Consider the following 16986-nt stretch of genomic DNA (forward strand, 5'->3'; position numbering starts at 1 on the left):
GAGCGTATGTCGTGGTCCGGCGTCCGGCGTCCGGCGTCCGGCGTCCGGTGTCATTTGTTAACATATTTACATGCTTAGCGGCAGCTCATAACCTAGAATATTGGCTGGCTATAAATAGTGGAAATAAGAGAAACTCAACACTAGCTCTTTGGCGATTTTATCTGTTGAGAACGACTTTTTAGACATGTCTCTTGAAAACGAATTCCTACGCTGTACAGGGATTTCGCCAGGAAGTCTGCCTTGACGAATAGTTGGATAAAAATATCCCAAATCCGACAATTGTTTCCCAAATTAGAAAGCACATTCTTTGCTATTTACCATCTTTAAACACATTCGAATTGATATTTTTTATTTGGTTTATTGGAATTAATCAGGTGAAATGCAATTACAAGAAAATAATATACTCTTGGGAAATCATGAAAGTATGGTGATTAAAACGGGGTGAACTGGAGTAATGAATCTAGTAAAGTTGTTTAGATATCTACAGTGAAACCCATAATGAATTTATTGCACGGAGTCGTGATCTACATAATAACAATGTAATCTGCATAATAACAATGATCTACATAATAACAATGTACTGCATAATAACAACGATCTGCATAATAACAATTATCTGCATAATAACAATGATCTACAAATTAACACTGTACTGCATAATAACAACGATCTGCATAATAACAATAAGTTACATAATAACAATGATCTACATAATAACAATGAACTGACTAGACTGAATGCCATGGATATAACGCCACCTCGGTTATCAAGCGCCTGTGAGCAGCCTAGCTGGAACTCGGCGCTATATAAATACATCATAGCTATAAATATATAACGCCCTCTTCTTAGACAAACTGTTGGCATTATAACCTGACAGAATGTTCTTCAAAAGTAAATCAGATTTGTACCAAGCTTTGTTTGTATGGAATAAATACTGATTTCTTATTGTATTGTGTTTACATATTATATGAAATAAAATAATTTAGAATAAATACGCGTTAATAATGCTATCCATAGTAAGTTATAGCATCTCACATGTAATCTCGTTGGTCAGGTGCCACAGGTAATCTCATATCTGTCGCACGTTACATGGTAACAAGTAATCCTGTCGGGTTTTTTCCCTATTTTCTATGTCAAATGTAATCTCTGTGAGTGTCACATGCCATATGTAACCATATTTGGTGTCCTGGTTTTGTTTAAGATGGCTTCAAGGTAACCAGTTCAAGGTTGTGCCGCGCAAAGCGATTCAGAGTCTGGACCGTCTCACCGAACTGTGAGTACCGGCTTCTATACGCCTGGGTGTGTGCGTGCACGCGTGGGTGCGTGTGTGTTTTGTTTTTTAGTGGGAGGGGGTTAGCGGAGGTAAGATGAGATCAGTTGCCTGTGTCGTCCCGCCGCATCCGTGAAACAACCCGTTAGATCTACGGTAAAGCCACCCTGACACTTGCACAAATTTTGTCCCCGCACTGCCGCGCAATTCGTCGTGGCAATGCGTGTAATTTAGATGGTACGCATGGTAAGCGTGAAGCCTAATTTGCGCACTGTTCGCGTCCTGTTTACGCATAAGTTGCGCACTTGGCACGCAATGCGTGACCGCAAATGGTGCGCATTGGTACGCATTATTTACGACTAGGGTCAAGTATAGTTGGCGCATTGTTTACGTTCAGTGTACGGCATGGTACGCACGACGCGCATAGTTCCAGCATGAGCATGCATTGCCACAACCACTTCGCACATGCGTGAAACAGCCGTGGTATTATTTGGTCCCGCTTTGTCCCGCTTGACGCCACCCTATATAACTAGTAGGCATCACCCCAGCTTCATGCACTGCTGTGGACCTACAAGATGTTGAACACCAAACAACAAGCTATTATTGCAGAAAAGAAAAGGTGTCTATATCTCGCAGGTGCAGCACTATTACTTCTTGAAGACCAGCAAATGCACCAAAGAAGAAGACGAACTAGAAAAAGGAAAGCAAGGACAGTGTGGGTGAGAGAATGGTTGACTAGAAGACATTATGACCTGTTATTGACAAAACTCAAACTCAAAGGAAGATCCAAGAGGCTACAGAAATAACCTGAGAATTTCCCCCGACTTGTTTCAAGAGATGGTGGTGAAGTTAACCCCTCATCTTGAGAAGAAGACTACATTCATGAGAGAACCGCTGGAGGTGGGCAACACCTCTTCGCTTCCGAGCCATTAGTAATTCCTATGCAAGTCTACAGTACAGCTTCAGAGTCGAAGTTAGTACAATCTGCAAGTTCTTACCAGAGGTTTGCAAATCCATCATTGAGGTTTACAAGAACGAAGTATTCAGATGCCCCAAAACTGAAGAGGAGTGGAAAGAGGTTGCTGAAGGTTTTGTTCCAGGTGGAACTACCACCACTGTCTGGGGGCTGTGGACGGCCAGCACGTCGCCATGAAGAAGCCACCCAAAGCTGGATCATTCTACTACAATTATAAGGGCTTCCACAGCATTGTGGTTATGACCCATGTAGATGTTGGATACAATTTCTTGTATGTTGATGCTGGGGTAGAGGGCGGTGCTTCAGATGGAGGGACATGGAAGAACTGTACTTTGCATAAAAATGTCGAGGACAACCGAGCCAGACTGCCTGGACCAGTTCCACTCCCTAATGACGACAAGCCTATGCCATATCATTTCGACGTCTTCTGCTTGTTTTGTCGAACAGCTGGGGGTGCTGCTTAACAAATTCGGCCAGCTTCATAGTTCCCTCATCCGTCCATTTGTAGTCCGGTATTTCTTTCTTGCTAACTCTGATCCCTGTTTCTGCTGTGTTTGGTAGAAATATATTCCTCCCTCACCCTCTCTCACTCTCTCTCTCTCACCCTCTCTCACTCTCACTTAATGCACACTTCACAAAAGTTTACGCCGAATTTACTAATTGGCACGCAAAATTGCGTACCAGTGCGGGGCCAAAATTCGTGTAAGTGTCAAGGTGGCTTTATACATCGACAACGAGTTAGTCTTCCCTAGACTTGAAAAACATTAAGTCAACAGGCGAACACCTGGTTAATAATGAATCAATGAACGATGCAAATTAATCGTGAACACCTGGTGTCACCACTGATTTTCAGTGATCCATTCTTAAGACCTTCACAGTTATTTTTCCTTTACACCAAACGGATTTTGTTACTGATGATAGTCAAGGCTGGGTATTGTTTTGCGTTTATATTTACTCAACTGAACGATGTATTTCACTTGCAGGAAGTTGGAGACGAATCAGATCGAAGTTGTGCCCCCTGATTCCTTCCGGAACATGCACAGTTTGAGCAAACTGTGGCTTGATACCAACAAACTGAAGACTGTCCCAGTTGCAGCCCTCAGCCATCTACCCTCCCTCGCAGCCATGTGAGTTTTTTTTTTTGTTTGTTTTGGTTTTGGTTTTGGGTTTTGTTTGTTGGTTTTTTTTGTTGGTTTTTTGGGGGTTGGGGGTTTGGCGAAATCATTAAAACAAACTGAATCTGTGGTATTTTACTGATAGGTGAGACGACATGAGAGCGACCTCAAAAACGGAAGCGTCTCAGCATAAGCCATCCTTGATGACGATGCTCGTACCCATGGATCTTTCTTCTTTGTTTCAGAAATCTGAACGAGAATGAAATAAAGAAGCTGCCTTCCCATGCATTCGCGAACAGCACCAAGCTAAGTATCCTGTGAGTTCCTCCAAACGATTTGTGTTCTATGGCTCACTGTGTGTCCGTTTATAGCTTGCTTATATATATACTGAACATCATTGAAAACGCACCACTTATAAAAGTTCAGATTATTAAAAGCACGTGTAAGGAATTGATATTTTTTGAGTGGATAATAACAGATGGACGACTGACAAAAACAACAACATAGAAAAGACGCTCATTCATTGAAATGTTCCACAGTCAGAAATGATCAAACACACGTGGGTATCAAATCGAAAAGTCAATATCGCGTGTGACCGCCATTTGCATTGACACATGCAGTTCAACGCCTTCTCATTGAGTCAATAAGCGTCGGAATAGAGTTCTTGAGGATGTCATTCCACTTCTGCAGTAGTGCAGCCTCAAGTTCCCGGATGTTTCGCATCTGTTGTCGCCGCGAAAGACTTTGACCAATTTCGTCCCACAAGTGCTCCATGGGGGGATACATCTGGCGACTGTGCTGGCCAATGAATAACCTGGATGTGTTGCTGGGCCAGATACTGCATTGAAAGTCTTGTTGTGTGTGCCCGTGCGTTGTCCTGTTGAAAAGTATGGACATCTTGGTGGTGATTAAAGACAGATACGATGTGATTCTGAAGAATCTGCTCACGGTAATAAAGGGCATTAACTCTCCCTTGACAGACATGAAGGCAGTCCTGTGATTGTAATTTATTGCACCCCAGACCATGACACTCCCACCACCCAAAGGTCTGTCTGAACCACACACTCATCAGCATAACGTTCACCACGTCTACGCCAAACACGTAATCGGCCGTCAGCATTAGATGAAGACGTGACTCGTCAGTGACTACCACACCATGCCATTGTTGTAACCTATACTGAAAATGCATGCTAGCCCATTGTATACGCTCATTACGGTGTCTGTCAGTCAGAATTGGTCCAACGTAAGGACGTCGAGCATGGAGCCCTGTAGCGCGTAGACGGCGTCGCATGGAGTCAGCGCTGATGACCCCCACGTCAACCTTGAACTAGTGCAGCAGTCCTGGCAGTGTTCAATCACTGCTATGGACAAGGTTGATATGGCTATCCTGATGGAGCGTCGTAACACGTTGTTGCCAAGGTCATTGAAGGTCACGGGTGCTGCCTGTCTACTGATGTCGTCTATGAAGCCTAACGATGGTGGAGTGGCCAAGTCCAAGTTGTCGAGCAATAGCCCTGCTGGTGCCAACCTGAATCATGCCTAGTGCACGTTCTCTTTCGTGAGGTGTTAACCTCGGCATCTCTGTCCTTGTTTCACAATCGTTAGTGAAGTAATGAGAATCGGTTCTCATACACCAGCTTTTAATGTCACAGTTAGTATGAATTCAGAATGAAATTCGCGTTTTTTCATGGCGTGGCTGCATGTTGATGCATTTTGGAATTAAGAGTCATACTGTGGACAGGAATCTGTTTCGTAAGCATTTTTTCAACTGGACATGCCCTTCGACTTCATATTAGTTATATTCATTGATCATTGTCATGCTGAAATCCATCTTGATGAAAATATGGACAATTTTCGACTGGTGCGTTTTTAATGATGTTCAGTATAGGTTAATGTTAACGTTTTGCACTTACGACTATCTTAGCGCTATGAGAGCTTCGAAAACCTAGGCCCAGGGCTCAAAATCCAAATATTGTTTAATTCATTCAAGTGGCCAAATGGTAAAGGCTCACACCTAGAGCAAGAGGTTTGATTTCCTACATGGGTAACATGTATGAAGCATTTTTGAGTATTGCTGAAGGCGGCATAAACCTATACACAGTCACATGTACTGAAGGGCACAGAACAGAGTTCAGGATCCTGTGATTGCCAGTTCAAATCATTGTCTATGACCCTTAGTTTGTGGATTCACGAAAGCGTTAAAAGACCTAATTCCCACTTAGCCTTCACGCCACATCAAACTGAAACTGAAACAAGTTCCTATAACCGGAATAAAGTTCCAAGTAGTGTTAAACTAAACTCATTTACACACAGCAACCGATTACAGCGTCGAAGGTAACCATGGACACCGAGGTTGAGGTGTTGGAAACACATTACTGGTCAGCCATGACCAGGCTTTGGTGTCGGAATGTTCATCCTACTTACGGGGATGTGGGGTAGTCTAGTGGTTAAAGCGTTCGCTTGTCACGCCGAACACACGGGTTCGATTCCCAACCTGGGTATGATATGTGAAGCCCATTTCTGGTGCCTCCGCCGTTATATTGCTGAATTATTGCTGAAACCGGCGTTAAATCTTACTCACTCACTCACCTAACTATTATTTACAGACTCTTGGCAGACAACCTGATTGAAGATGTCAACGATGACGCGTTCGTGGGACTCTCCGATTTAAAGATATTGTGAGTTTTGCCTAAAAAAGTACTTTTTAGGAAACTGTGATTATTTGATAGCCAGTATTAAACACTTAAACACAGATCTTGAGATATATGTTTTCCTGATAGTGTCCCGGAGATTGTATTTCGTATCACGTGTATGTTGGGTAACACTGAGTTATAATTTTGGGTTCAACTATACTTGCAATAATAACACAATTACAACGCTTCATGTTATTTAGGCTTTCATTACACATAGTCTGTGTATGTAGAGTTGAACCTCGTCAATCTGGACATATCTACCTCATCAGGAATAACCATTATCGCTATCACACAGTTTAGTTTAGACAGACCGAGTTTAGTCAGTCTTTAGTCATGCATGCAATACCTTTTGTAATAAATTATAAGTATCTTGGAACATTTAGATTACATTAAACGCTCCTTGACTTACGGGTTTATAAAACTTTTCAGAGAAATAGGCCAGTATATTTAAGAGTTCGTATGCAAACAGTGGGCATCAGAGATATAAACTTCACATCTCTGGGTAGTTAAGCAAAAACGTTTCGGTTAGATGTAAATAGGTTTGAAAGCGACACACGTATTAGCAAGGAATATACTTAATCGTTCTCGTTCTCTCTCTCTCTCTCTCTCTCTCACTCACTCTTCAGAGACTTCCAGGGGAACAGAATGAAGCACGTCCCCGTGGCTTTCAGGTCACTGACTGCCCTGGAAGAGCTGTAAGTACTGGACGTACTGTGAAATTTTAATTCGAAGTTATTGGGAATGTTCGAGTAGTTGAATGTTACAAGTTTTGTGGGAGATAAAAACGGGGCGGTGGGGTAGCCTAGTGGTTAAAGCGTTCGCTCGTCACACTGAAGACCCGAGTTCGATTCCCCACATAAGTACAATGTGTGAAGTCCATTGTATGGTGTCCCATGCCGAGATATTGCTGGAATATTGCTAAATGCGGCGTAAAACTAAACTCAGTCACTAACTTTAACGCTTTAACCGCGAGTGCATATAGTTTATATTATGTTATTGTTTCTACAGCAACATCGACGACAACCGGCTGGAGTATCTACCCGACTACTGCTTCAGCGACAACAGGGAGATGAAGATGCTGCAGCTGAAGGGGAACCCCATCACCGACGTCGGCATCCACGCCTTCAACCATCTACCTCGACTCGGGAAAATGTGAGCATCTGAAATAGTCCAACCTGAGCGGAGTCTCTCTCTCTCTCTCTCTCTCTCTCTCTCTGTCTGTCTGTCTGTCTCTCTCTCTGTCTATCTCTCTGTCTCTCTCTCTCTCTCTCTCTCTCTCTCTCTCTCTCTTCCACCTCTCTCTCTCTCTCTCTCTCTCTCTCTCTCTCTCTCTCTCTCTCTCTCTCCCACTTCAACTACATACTTCACAAAATAACTTTTCAAAATACTCGGGTGTAAATTACAACTTGCTAATTAAAACATCACGATAATATGACCAACGTTTACGGATAAATCAGCGCTGAGAATGAGTGTTGATGACAGCCTTCTCAGCCAACATTTGGACTAACCATTCAGGATTTTACGAGCGCTTCTTGGTTCAAACTGTTATTTGAACCAATCATTATCCGCCTATAATACACCTATACAGACTGATAGTCGAAACTATGGCATCCTTATGTTGAAACTGTATTCGATGTACGTTGATGTAGTCTCCTCTGTTGCAGCACATTATCTGAGGCACGTGACATGACGGAGTTTCCCGAACTGAAGAACACCCAACGTCTGGAATCCCTTCGGTTTGACCGTGCAAGTATCAAGGTCATCCCAAACAACCTTTGTCCCAGGCTGAAAATACTGAAGAGTCTGTAAGTAACGACACACTAGTCAAATACAGGGTCTGCACTATGACACCGGGTGTTTACAACATTGCTACTGATGCCCCATTCTCACACCAGACATTTCCCACATTACAACGGCACCAATCTGGCACCTGGTGGTTACTCTATTATAACACCAGTTTCATACCATATTACCACCAGGACACCATTCTGAAATCACCTGAACACCGCAAAAGCGTTATTGTGACACCCGGTGAACACCATAACACCACAATGACTCCAAATATAGCGTATTCTGACACAACACACGGTGTCGCCCACACGCGCCTTTCATGTATCTGTCATTAATCAATTTAACGATCAGAATATACACCAGGTCCTCTTTACGTAACCATCACTTAATAACGTCAAATATTTTCTGTTTCAGGGATGTACATTCAAATCGTGTTTCCGAGATTCCAAATCTCTCCAACTGCTCCCATCTGCTCAGTCTGTGAGTATTGTCGGGCATGGATACATGAGTATGTATGTAGGTTAAGTTACGGAGACACAATTTGAATATTGCTAAAAGCGGCGTAACATTAAACTCACTCACTCATGCTGAGAGTTCTGCCCCTTTGCAAGAACCGTGATGCTGCTAGATAACACTAATGAATAGGTTTAAAGACTCCACACAAAACTCTTTGATGCCATAATCCATTGATAGATTGACTTTCTCATACTCACGAAGGAAGATCTTGGTTGGAATGGGTCTGCAGCGAAGCAAAAGATCGGGTGGTTAGAGTCGCTGACGTCGTTGCATGTCATCTCTGCCGGAATATAGCTGGACCCGTCAACATAGCGACATTGCCCTAATCACATACCCCGAAATGGTCGACAGGCCCCAGTGCCGGTAGCACGCACTCGTCTCATCACTGTGATGTGGTGCCCAAATGCTATTGATGCTGATAAGGTCAATTTAGGCATCCGGTTGCGCAGATGAAAAATGCGGTTTGGTCAGTCTCGGCCTTCCAGTTCTGGGAATGTTAGATGTCTGGGAATGTTAGATGTCTGACCAGCCTGGTTGAAGCGCCTCATCAATCCTCCAACTATATGGCGGCGGTCTGTAAATTATCGAGTCTGGACCAGACAATTCAGTGATCAACAGCATGGGCATCGATCTGCGCAATTGGGAACCGATGACATTGTGTCAGCGAGCCTGACCACCCGATCCCGTAAGTCGCCTTTTGTGACAAGCATGGGTTGCTAAAGGCCTTTTCTACCCCGGATCTTCACGGGGAGACAAGCATGGGTTGCTGAAGACCTATTCTACCCCGGATCTTCACGGGTCCCTCCAATATGGAGGGGCGGGGGGTAGCCTAGTGGTTAAAGCGCTCGTCATGCCGAATATCTGGGCTCGATTCCCTACATGGGTACAAAGTGTGAAGCCCATTTCTGGTGTCCCCCGCCATGATATTGCTGGAATACTGATAAAGCTAAACTAAAACTCAGGCAAAATGGCGCGTCCTCGCTCCGCTGCTGATAATCTTGTCATTTTTATGTTTGCCTTTAACAGGTGTAACGGTTTCAATCACCAACATAATCAATCGACCATGTTTTATACTGTTGGCGCATAACATGCACGTGAGATTCAACGAAAGCATGAGGTTCATGATATCCCAACCACAACACTGTCAATAATATATAATATATATGTATGTATGTATGTATGTATGTATGTATGTATGTATGTATGTATGTATGTATGTATGTATGTATGTATGTATGTATGTATGTATGTATGTATGTACTTGTAAGTCAGTCATATCACATTACAAAATGTTTACGGGTTATTTTTCAAAAAATAAATTTAAAAAGTCTCCAAACGGCAGTGTGCATGTTCTTTTGTATGCCACTATACCTAAGTCATTACATTGTCTCTTTGGAATTTGAAGAATGAGGACTATATTTATGGATACACAACTTCTTTATTCTGTATATGCGACGTTTCGACGTAGATTCTAATGTCGTTTTCAATTTGTTTAACCAAGGTCGTTAATTTGACTAGCAAGGTCATCCCGTCGTTACCGTTGATGTAAAATTGTCATAATAGGTACAGATTTATTATTTCTTCGTGACATGTTTCAGTAACCTTGGCAACAACGAGATAACTAGTCTCCAGGGCAAACCATTCCGTGGCCTCCGTCAGCTGACAGACCTTGTGTTGGTTCACAACTACATTACATATATACCTGCAGATGCATTCACTGGCCTTCAACGATTGATGTACCTGTAAGTCGGCTTGTATCAATTTTATATCAGGTTTTATCATGGTGTACCATATTTATTACACTTTCTCAGTAAAGTACGGGGTAATTCTGTATAGTTATCTGTATACAGAAATGTACCCTAGCCAAAATCAGAATACAGAAACGTACCGTAGGACGATTCCATTCCGCAGTGTGTCGATTTCTTGATCAAACTGTCATACTGTTGTATTACATGCATTTGATTGCGTTATGTAAGAAACGAACATACACAGTAACAGATCTCACTTGCAATCAGCTGAACGGGAACAACTGCAAACAGTTTCGGTTTTGGTTTGCGGAACTTTGACTCGTGCATCGTTTATGGTACCGGGTACGTTCCTACTTTTTACTGTGTATACCTGGGGTACATATCTGTAGTACCTGTGCCGACAACGACTTCATTAAGCCTTTACCAGTTTACGTCTTTCTAGGTTATGCTTTACTGTTTACTGGATGTATTTTAACCCACGACAACATTACAACAAGCCAAATGACTTACAACCGTGCATTATCTACTAAGCATAGCTCTGCTCTTCGCAACGAAGACACGGGTTCGATTCCCCACATGGGTACAACGTGTGAAGCCCATTTCTGGTGTCCCCTGCCGTGATTTTGCTGGAACATTGCTAAAAGCTCACTCACTGCTGTCAAAAACAAACACTGTAGCAATTCTTGCATTCCCAACCTGCTAAAGGTTCCATTACTAATAGGCACTAATAGGCTTCCGTTATTCAGTTTCTTCATGAGTATCTCGCAAGTAGCTCAAAGTGAAACGAGCTATACTTGTTTTCAAATTTAGTTTCCTATCTTGAGCAAATGTACCGCTTACGGAGGTCTGCATTAACACCTTGTGTAGACACCTTCTCTCCTTTCCCCTTTCCACTACCCCGTGAATAACTGGGGAAGGTAATGCCAGGTAAGATCACACAAGTACATCGTGCACTCAATGTAGAATGAAGACACACGTATGCTCACACATGTGATATAGTAACGCATTATCGAAACCTTCCATATAATCAAACAGTTATTAAATATAATAAACACTTCTTAATCAGAAAACAGTGCAAACATTATAAAATTGTAACCATGGTTAAATGAAGTGAATAGGATTTAGGTGTGTGATATGTCACCAATAGTAGCGTAATTTGTAAGATACCGTTCTTCGTTTACTCATTAAAATTGGGAACCATTATTTCTGCGGAACCACTGTCGCTAATAGCTGCACGACCTCTGATGTGACCTTAAACAATGATCAATCTGTCACTCCTTAGAAATAGGGGTGTTGAATTTATACAGAACAAACATAAAACATGTTATGATTCTACGTAATGCCTTTCCCAGTGTATCTCTAATACAACATATGATTTACGTTACGATAAGAGGTACGATACAATGTCTTCAATGACTATGTAATCTCAGCTGAAGTCATTGGAAACTACTAAAGTTAAGCGGACATATGACTTGCTGTGAAACAGACATGGTAACAGATGTTCGCGGAAACGCGACCAAAGTCTGCCTCACCACAGGTATCTGTGAAACTAATTAAACAAGGAAATTGATGAACATATGGTTCACACTAAAGTAAAAAGGGAACCCATGGAACAAGTAAAACTAGGTCATTCGCTACTTCTGTGGTCGTCACAAAATATTCGATTTATACTGCTAATTTAAATAGCTTTTAAATGTACCATCAAATCCCTCTCTCAAAGATTAACCATAATCCTTAATACTATCATGGAAGGACTTTCCATAATAAGGAATTTATATTGTGGGCAAAGGTCCTCCCCTGTAAAAATGGTGGGCAGAGCTCCTAATGGGCAGAATTTCTGTAGGCAAAGATCCTTATGGGCAAAATTCCCGGATTCGCCCGAGAGTGACGATGAGAGAGTATCGGAGTAGGCTTGTATGTTACATCCTTATAAATGTTCATTACTATCAACTCAATAAAAGTATAATTCTAACAGACTCACTCAGCGGGCTCCCAACAGTGAAAAAAAATCAACCTAAACACATAAATGAAATACTAAAAAGCACCAAGAATCCACACAAAGGCAAGAAGATAGAGCGGCAAAACCGGCAAAGTAGATACCAAGACTCAATTTCTAAACTAAACAATCTACTAAAAAAATCTCACATGCTGCAAGTCTACCATTAATCTAAAAATATTGACAGGGCGATAACCAAATAACAAACACGGCCACTCAAACTTTTACAAATATACACTGCACACACTACCAACAACACAGAAGAGTGCTCCAGAGTTCACCGGACAGTGACACGCACCTAACACTACCAACAATACAGAAGAGTGCTCCAGAGTTCACCGGACAGTGACACGCACCTAACACTACCAACAATACAGAAGAGTGCTCCAGAGTTCACCGGACAGTGACACACACCTAACACTACCAACAATACAGAAGAGTGCTCCAGAGTTCACCGGACAGTGACACACACCTAACACTACCAACAATACAGAAGAGTGCTCTAGAGTTCACCGGACAGTGACACGCACACACTACCAACAATAAGAAGAGTGCTCCAGAGTTCACTACCACCTAACAACACAGAAGAGTGCTCCAGAGTTCACCGGACAGTGACACACACCTAACACTACCAAACAATACAGAAGAGTGCTCCAGAGTTCACCGGACAGTGACACACACCTAACACTACCAACAATACAGAAGAGTGCTCCAGAGTTCACCGGACAGTGACACACACCTAACACTACCAACAACACAGAAGAGTGCTCTCACAGACACACACCTAACACTACCAACAATACAGAAGTTCACCGGACAGTGACACACACCTAACACTACCAACAATACAGAAGAGTGCTCCAGAGTTCACCGGACAGTGACACACACCTAACACTACCAACAACACAGAAGAGTGCTCCAGAGTTCACCGGACAGTGACACACACCTAACACTACCAACAATACAGAAGAGTGCTCCAGAGTTCACCGGACAGTGACACGCACCTAACACTACCAACAACACAGAAGAGTGCTCCAGAGTTCACCGGACAGTGACACACACCTAACACTACCAACAACACAGAAGAGTGCTCCAGAGTTCACCGGACAGTGACCCGCACCTAATACTACAAACACTCCTAAGCCCACTAAATAACACCCAGGCCTTATATTTCTATAACTTGCCTTATAGGTCGCATATAATCCTACATAACCCACTTGTACCAACATAAATACATCCAAACCACATAACCTAAAACAAACCGCCATAAATACAAATACCAACAAACCCACCCTGTAGTTCAGTCACCTTTTATTACAAACATCGGTTGCTGAAGTTCAATTCATCAAATTTCCAAATTCAAATATATTCATCTGTCGATCCGGTTAGTCCCATAAATGTTCTATCGGATTCATGTCGGGAGAACAGCTGGCCTGGAAAAAACAACGATGTTAGCGTAATGCAGAAAGTCGTTTGTCAGTCTTGCTGTATGAGGCCTTGCGTTATCGTGTTTGTTATTGTTTATGTAATATACTCAGTGCCATTATTAAAGGGTCATGTAGCTATAAGGTAATATAATGCAAAATAAAGTATGCTGTGACAAGATTATAGAAAGAAGAGATAGTTTATTAACTGAGGAGAGTGTTATTGCTATGCTGTGAGAAAAGGATCAGTGTTGTGTGTGTGTCGAGCTCATATCCGCCATTTTGTTTTATGACGTAACATAGGTGTGACCTTTGTGTTTTCCGACTCGAGTGTTCACACAGCAAACCTTAGACTAATTCTTAGTCTCTGAATACATATATAATTTTGATAGTAACAAACAAGCCCGTTTAAATTGAAAAGGAGCCCTAAGGACACCAGAGATTCAGAACCTGAGGAAATCTAGACTTGCTTTATTTAGGGTTTTAGCACTGCAGAGAGGTCATGTGGCAGTAAGGAAAATAATGTGGTTCAGGGACTGTGAGACAGACTAAGCAAACGTGTTCAATGTAGAATTAATATCACACAATGATTATTATTATTATTAGGACAAAGTTTAAAATACGCTATCACACAAGGAACAACACCGAATGTTCTGAGTATTACATATCTGTCAACAATAAATGGTGTGGGTCCGTATATGTGGGTCCGTATATGATTATTGCGTGAATAGGGCGCAGTCTATGCACTGCTGTCACTACTTAACAGCAGAATCGCTTGCTCACTGAGCCATAACTGAAGAGACATGTGACAGCTGTGATTGGATGAAATAGTGTAAGGTGTTATGTTTGTTAAAATCCATCCAGTCATTAAACCTGACCACTATTTTAAGTATTTAATGCTGTCATTTCTATCACTTATGCATATGCGTGTACAGATATGTTCAAGTTGGTGAGAGCTTCCTGTGTGTGGCTTCCTGTGCTCGGTTGCCGGTTCAAGTTGACCAGAAATTGTTTTATTGTAATTTAAAGGTCAGACTGTAATCATGTGTACATGGTTGTTGATTATTTTCAGCGTGGTGTAGTGTCACATACGGTCAGCTTCCGCTGTTTAAGGGTCAAACTGTAATCATGAGTACATTGCATGGATAATTTTCAATGTGATGTTGAATGTATGCTGACAAGTGGTCAGCTTGCGTTATGTAGGGAGACAAGTGTGTGACCGGAATTAAAGACAGGAAATAGTAAGCTACGGCCCGGCTCAGCGAGCAAGCGATTGTGCTATGCAGAATAGCATAGTGTTATGTATTAGTGCCTATAGACAGCGCCCCTTTTCACGCATATACAGGCCCACATGAATTTTAACAGCTACAACCGTTTATTGTTGACAGATATGTAATACTCAGAACATTCGGTGTTGTTCCTAGTGTGATAGCGTATTTTAAACTTTGTCCTAACAATAATCATTGTGTGATATTAATTCTACGTTGAACACGTTTGCTTAGTCTGTCTCACAGTCCCTGAACCACATTATTTTCCCTACTGCCACATGACCTCTCTGCAGTGCTAAAACCCTAAATAAAGCAAGTCTAGGTTCTGAATCTCTGGTGCCCTTATGGCTCCTTTTCAATTTAAACGGGCTTGTTTGTTACTATCAAAATTATATATAAATATATATATATTCAGAGACTAAGCATTAGTCTAAGGTTTGCTGTGTGAACACTCGAGTCGGAAAACTCACAATGGAGTTCAACAATCGATTAGGTCACACAAAGGTCACACCTATGTTACGTCATAAAAACAAAATGGCGGATTTGAGACTCAACACACACACACACACACACACACACACACACACACACCTTACAACAATCAGGGCTGAATCTACACGGACATCAAACAAAAGGGATACCCCCAAAACGGAAAGTCACAACAATGGAGTCCATGACCAATCAGTCCTTTGTGTAGCCGCCTCTCTGGTCCTGGACAGAGTTACACCATGATCTCATGCTTCTGATCAAGTTCATGAAGACTGCCTGTGGAATAGCCTCCTGTTCTTGCACAAGAGCTCTCCGAAGACACCGTAGATCTAGTGGAGCAGGGAGACGTCTGTAAACACGTCTGCCAAGTTCATCCCATGCATGCTCGATTAGACTGAGGTCTGGTGAACATGCCGCCCGTCCATCCGTTCCACGCCCTGTTGCTGAAGATAATCAGTGACTATCCTGGCTCTGTGAGGTCTGGCATTATCGTCCTGTAGAAGAGGATCACCACCATAAAATCCATGCATAGCTTGCAAAAAGGGAATAGCAATGGGGTCAAGATTTCATCTCGATACCGCTGACCAGTCAAATTTCCATCAATATCGTGAAGCTGGGTTCTTCCTGTAGCCATGTGTGACTCTTGCGATGAGGTTTTCACCATCAAGCATATCCTGCTTGAATGCGTGGACTTATCGTCTGCAAGGGACTCACATTATGATGCAACAAATCTAAAAGATCTGTTCTCCCGCGTGAGCGCTCATCTGATAGTGAACTACCTGAGGGGAGTTGATCTGTATCATAAATTGTAACTGGTAAATGTGACTATCATAAATTGTAACTGTGAAATGTGACTAAGAAATTGCCTACCTTTAAATTTGGTGCTCTGACTTTTTCTGCTTTTAAATGACAATGTAATGAATATATGTTTTTGAAATGAAACTCATTCCAAGTATGTACTTAAAATGTTTATTAATGCAAACTTGTTCTCGTCACTATATGGCTGGAATAATGCCGATGTGACGCAAAACCCAACTCAACTCAACTCTTCCTGTAGCCATGATACCGGCCCAGCCCATGACTGACCCGCCACCAAACCTACTGGGTGTGACAACTGTAGCATCAGTGAACCGTTCACCTCTTCAGCGGAATATTCTCCGAAGACCATCATTAAAAGACAAATTAAATCGGTTTTCATCTGTAAAGAGCACGGTCGACCATTGAGGTTGATTCCAACGACCGTGACGTCTGCTCCAGGCTAAACGTGCATGTCTCTGACGTTGCACAAGTGGTGGACGGAGTGCTGGTCGCCTTGAACGGATCCCACTGGCACTTAATCGGCGGAGGAATAGTGTTCCTGCTTATCCTGACACCATGCACATTCTTATGTTCAGTCTGAAGGTCACCGGCGGTCACGAATCGTTTGCGTAAAGCGACGTTAACCAAGTGCCTGATCTGCCTTGCAGTGGTAACTCAAGGTCGACCTGCTCTTCTCGCATAGTCTCCAAATGACACTTTGACTCACATTGAAGTGAACTGCAGCTTGTCGTTGACTGTGACCAGCTTGTATGAGATCAATTGCTTGACCCCTCTCCGCTACCGCCAGGACACGTCTCCTTTCGTATCAGAAACCATGATGTCAGTGTGAGACTACAGTTGACATTTATAGCCTAAATCTGTGTATGGGAAGTCGCACTTTC

The 16986-nt window shown here is 42.4% G+C and overlaps 1 protein-coding gene across 1 annotated transcript in view; it reads left to right on the plus strand.

Moving 5' to 3' along the window:
• The window catches only part of LOC124256150 (leucine-rich repeat-containing G-protein coupled receptor 5-like), a 185267-nt gene that overhangs the window by 151526 nt on the left and 16755 nt on the right, over window positions 1–16986 (plus strand). The window contains exons 6-14 of the mRNA XM_046690107.1: window positions 1202–1273; window positions 3230–3373; window positions 3607–3678; window positions 5968–6039; window positions 6681–6749; window positions 7063–7206; window positions 7719–7859; window positions 8260–8325; window positions 9960–10103. Coding sequence (XP_046546063.1) covers window positions 1202–1273; window positions 3230–3373; window positions 3607–3678; window positions 5968–6039; window positions 6681–6749; window positions 7063–7206; window positions 7719–7859; window positions 8260–8325; window positions 9960–10103 — 924 coding nt within the window. The remainder of the gene's footprint in view (window positions 1–1201; window positions 1274–3229; window positions 3374–3606; window positions 3679–5967; window positions 6040–6680; window positions 6750–7062; window positions 7207–7718; window positions 7860–8259; window positions 8326–9959; window positions 10104–16986) is intronic.

This window comes from Haliotis rubra, unplaced genomic scaffold, assembly GCF_003918875.1.
Source record: "Haliotis rubra isolate DU_JTF1 unplaced genomic scaffold, ASM391887v1 Scf62, whole genome shotgun sequence".
NCBI classification, from domain to species: Eukaryota; Metazoa; Mollusca; class Gastropoda; order Lepetellida; family Haliotidae; genus Haliotis; species Haliotis rubra.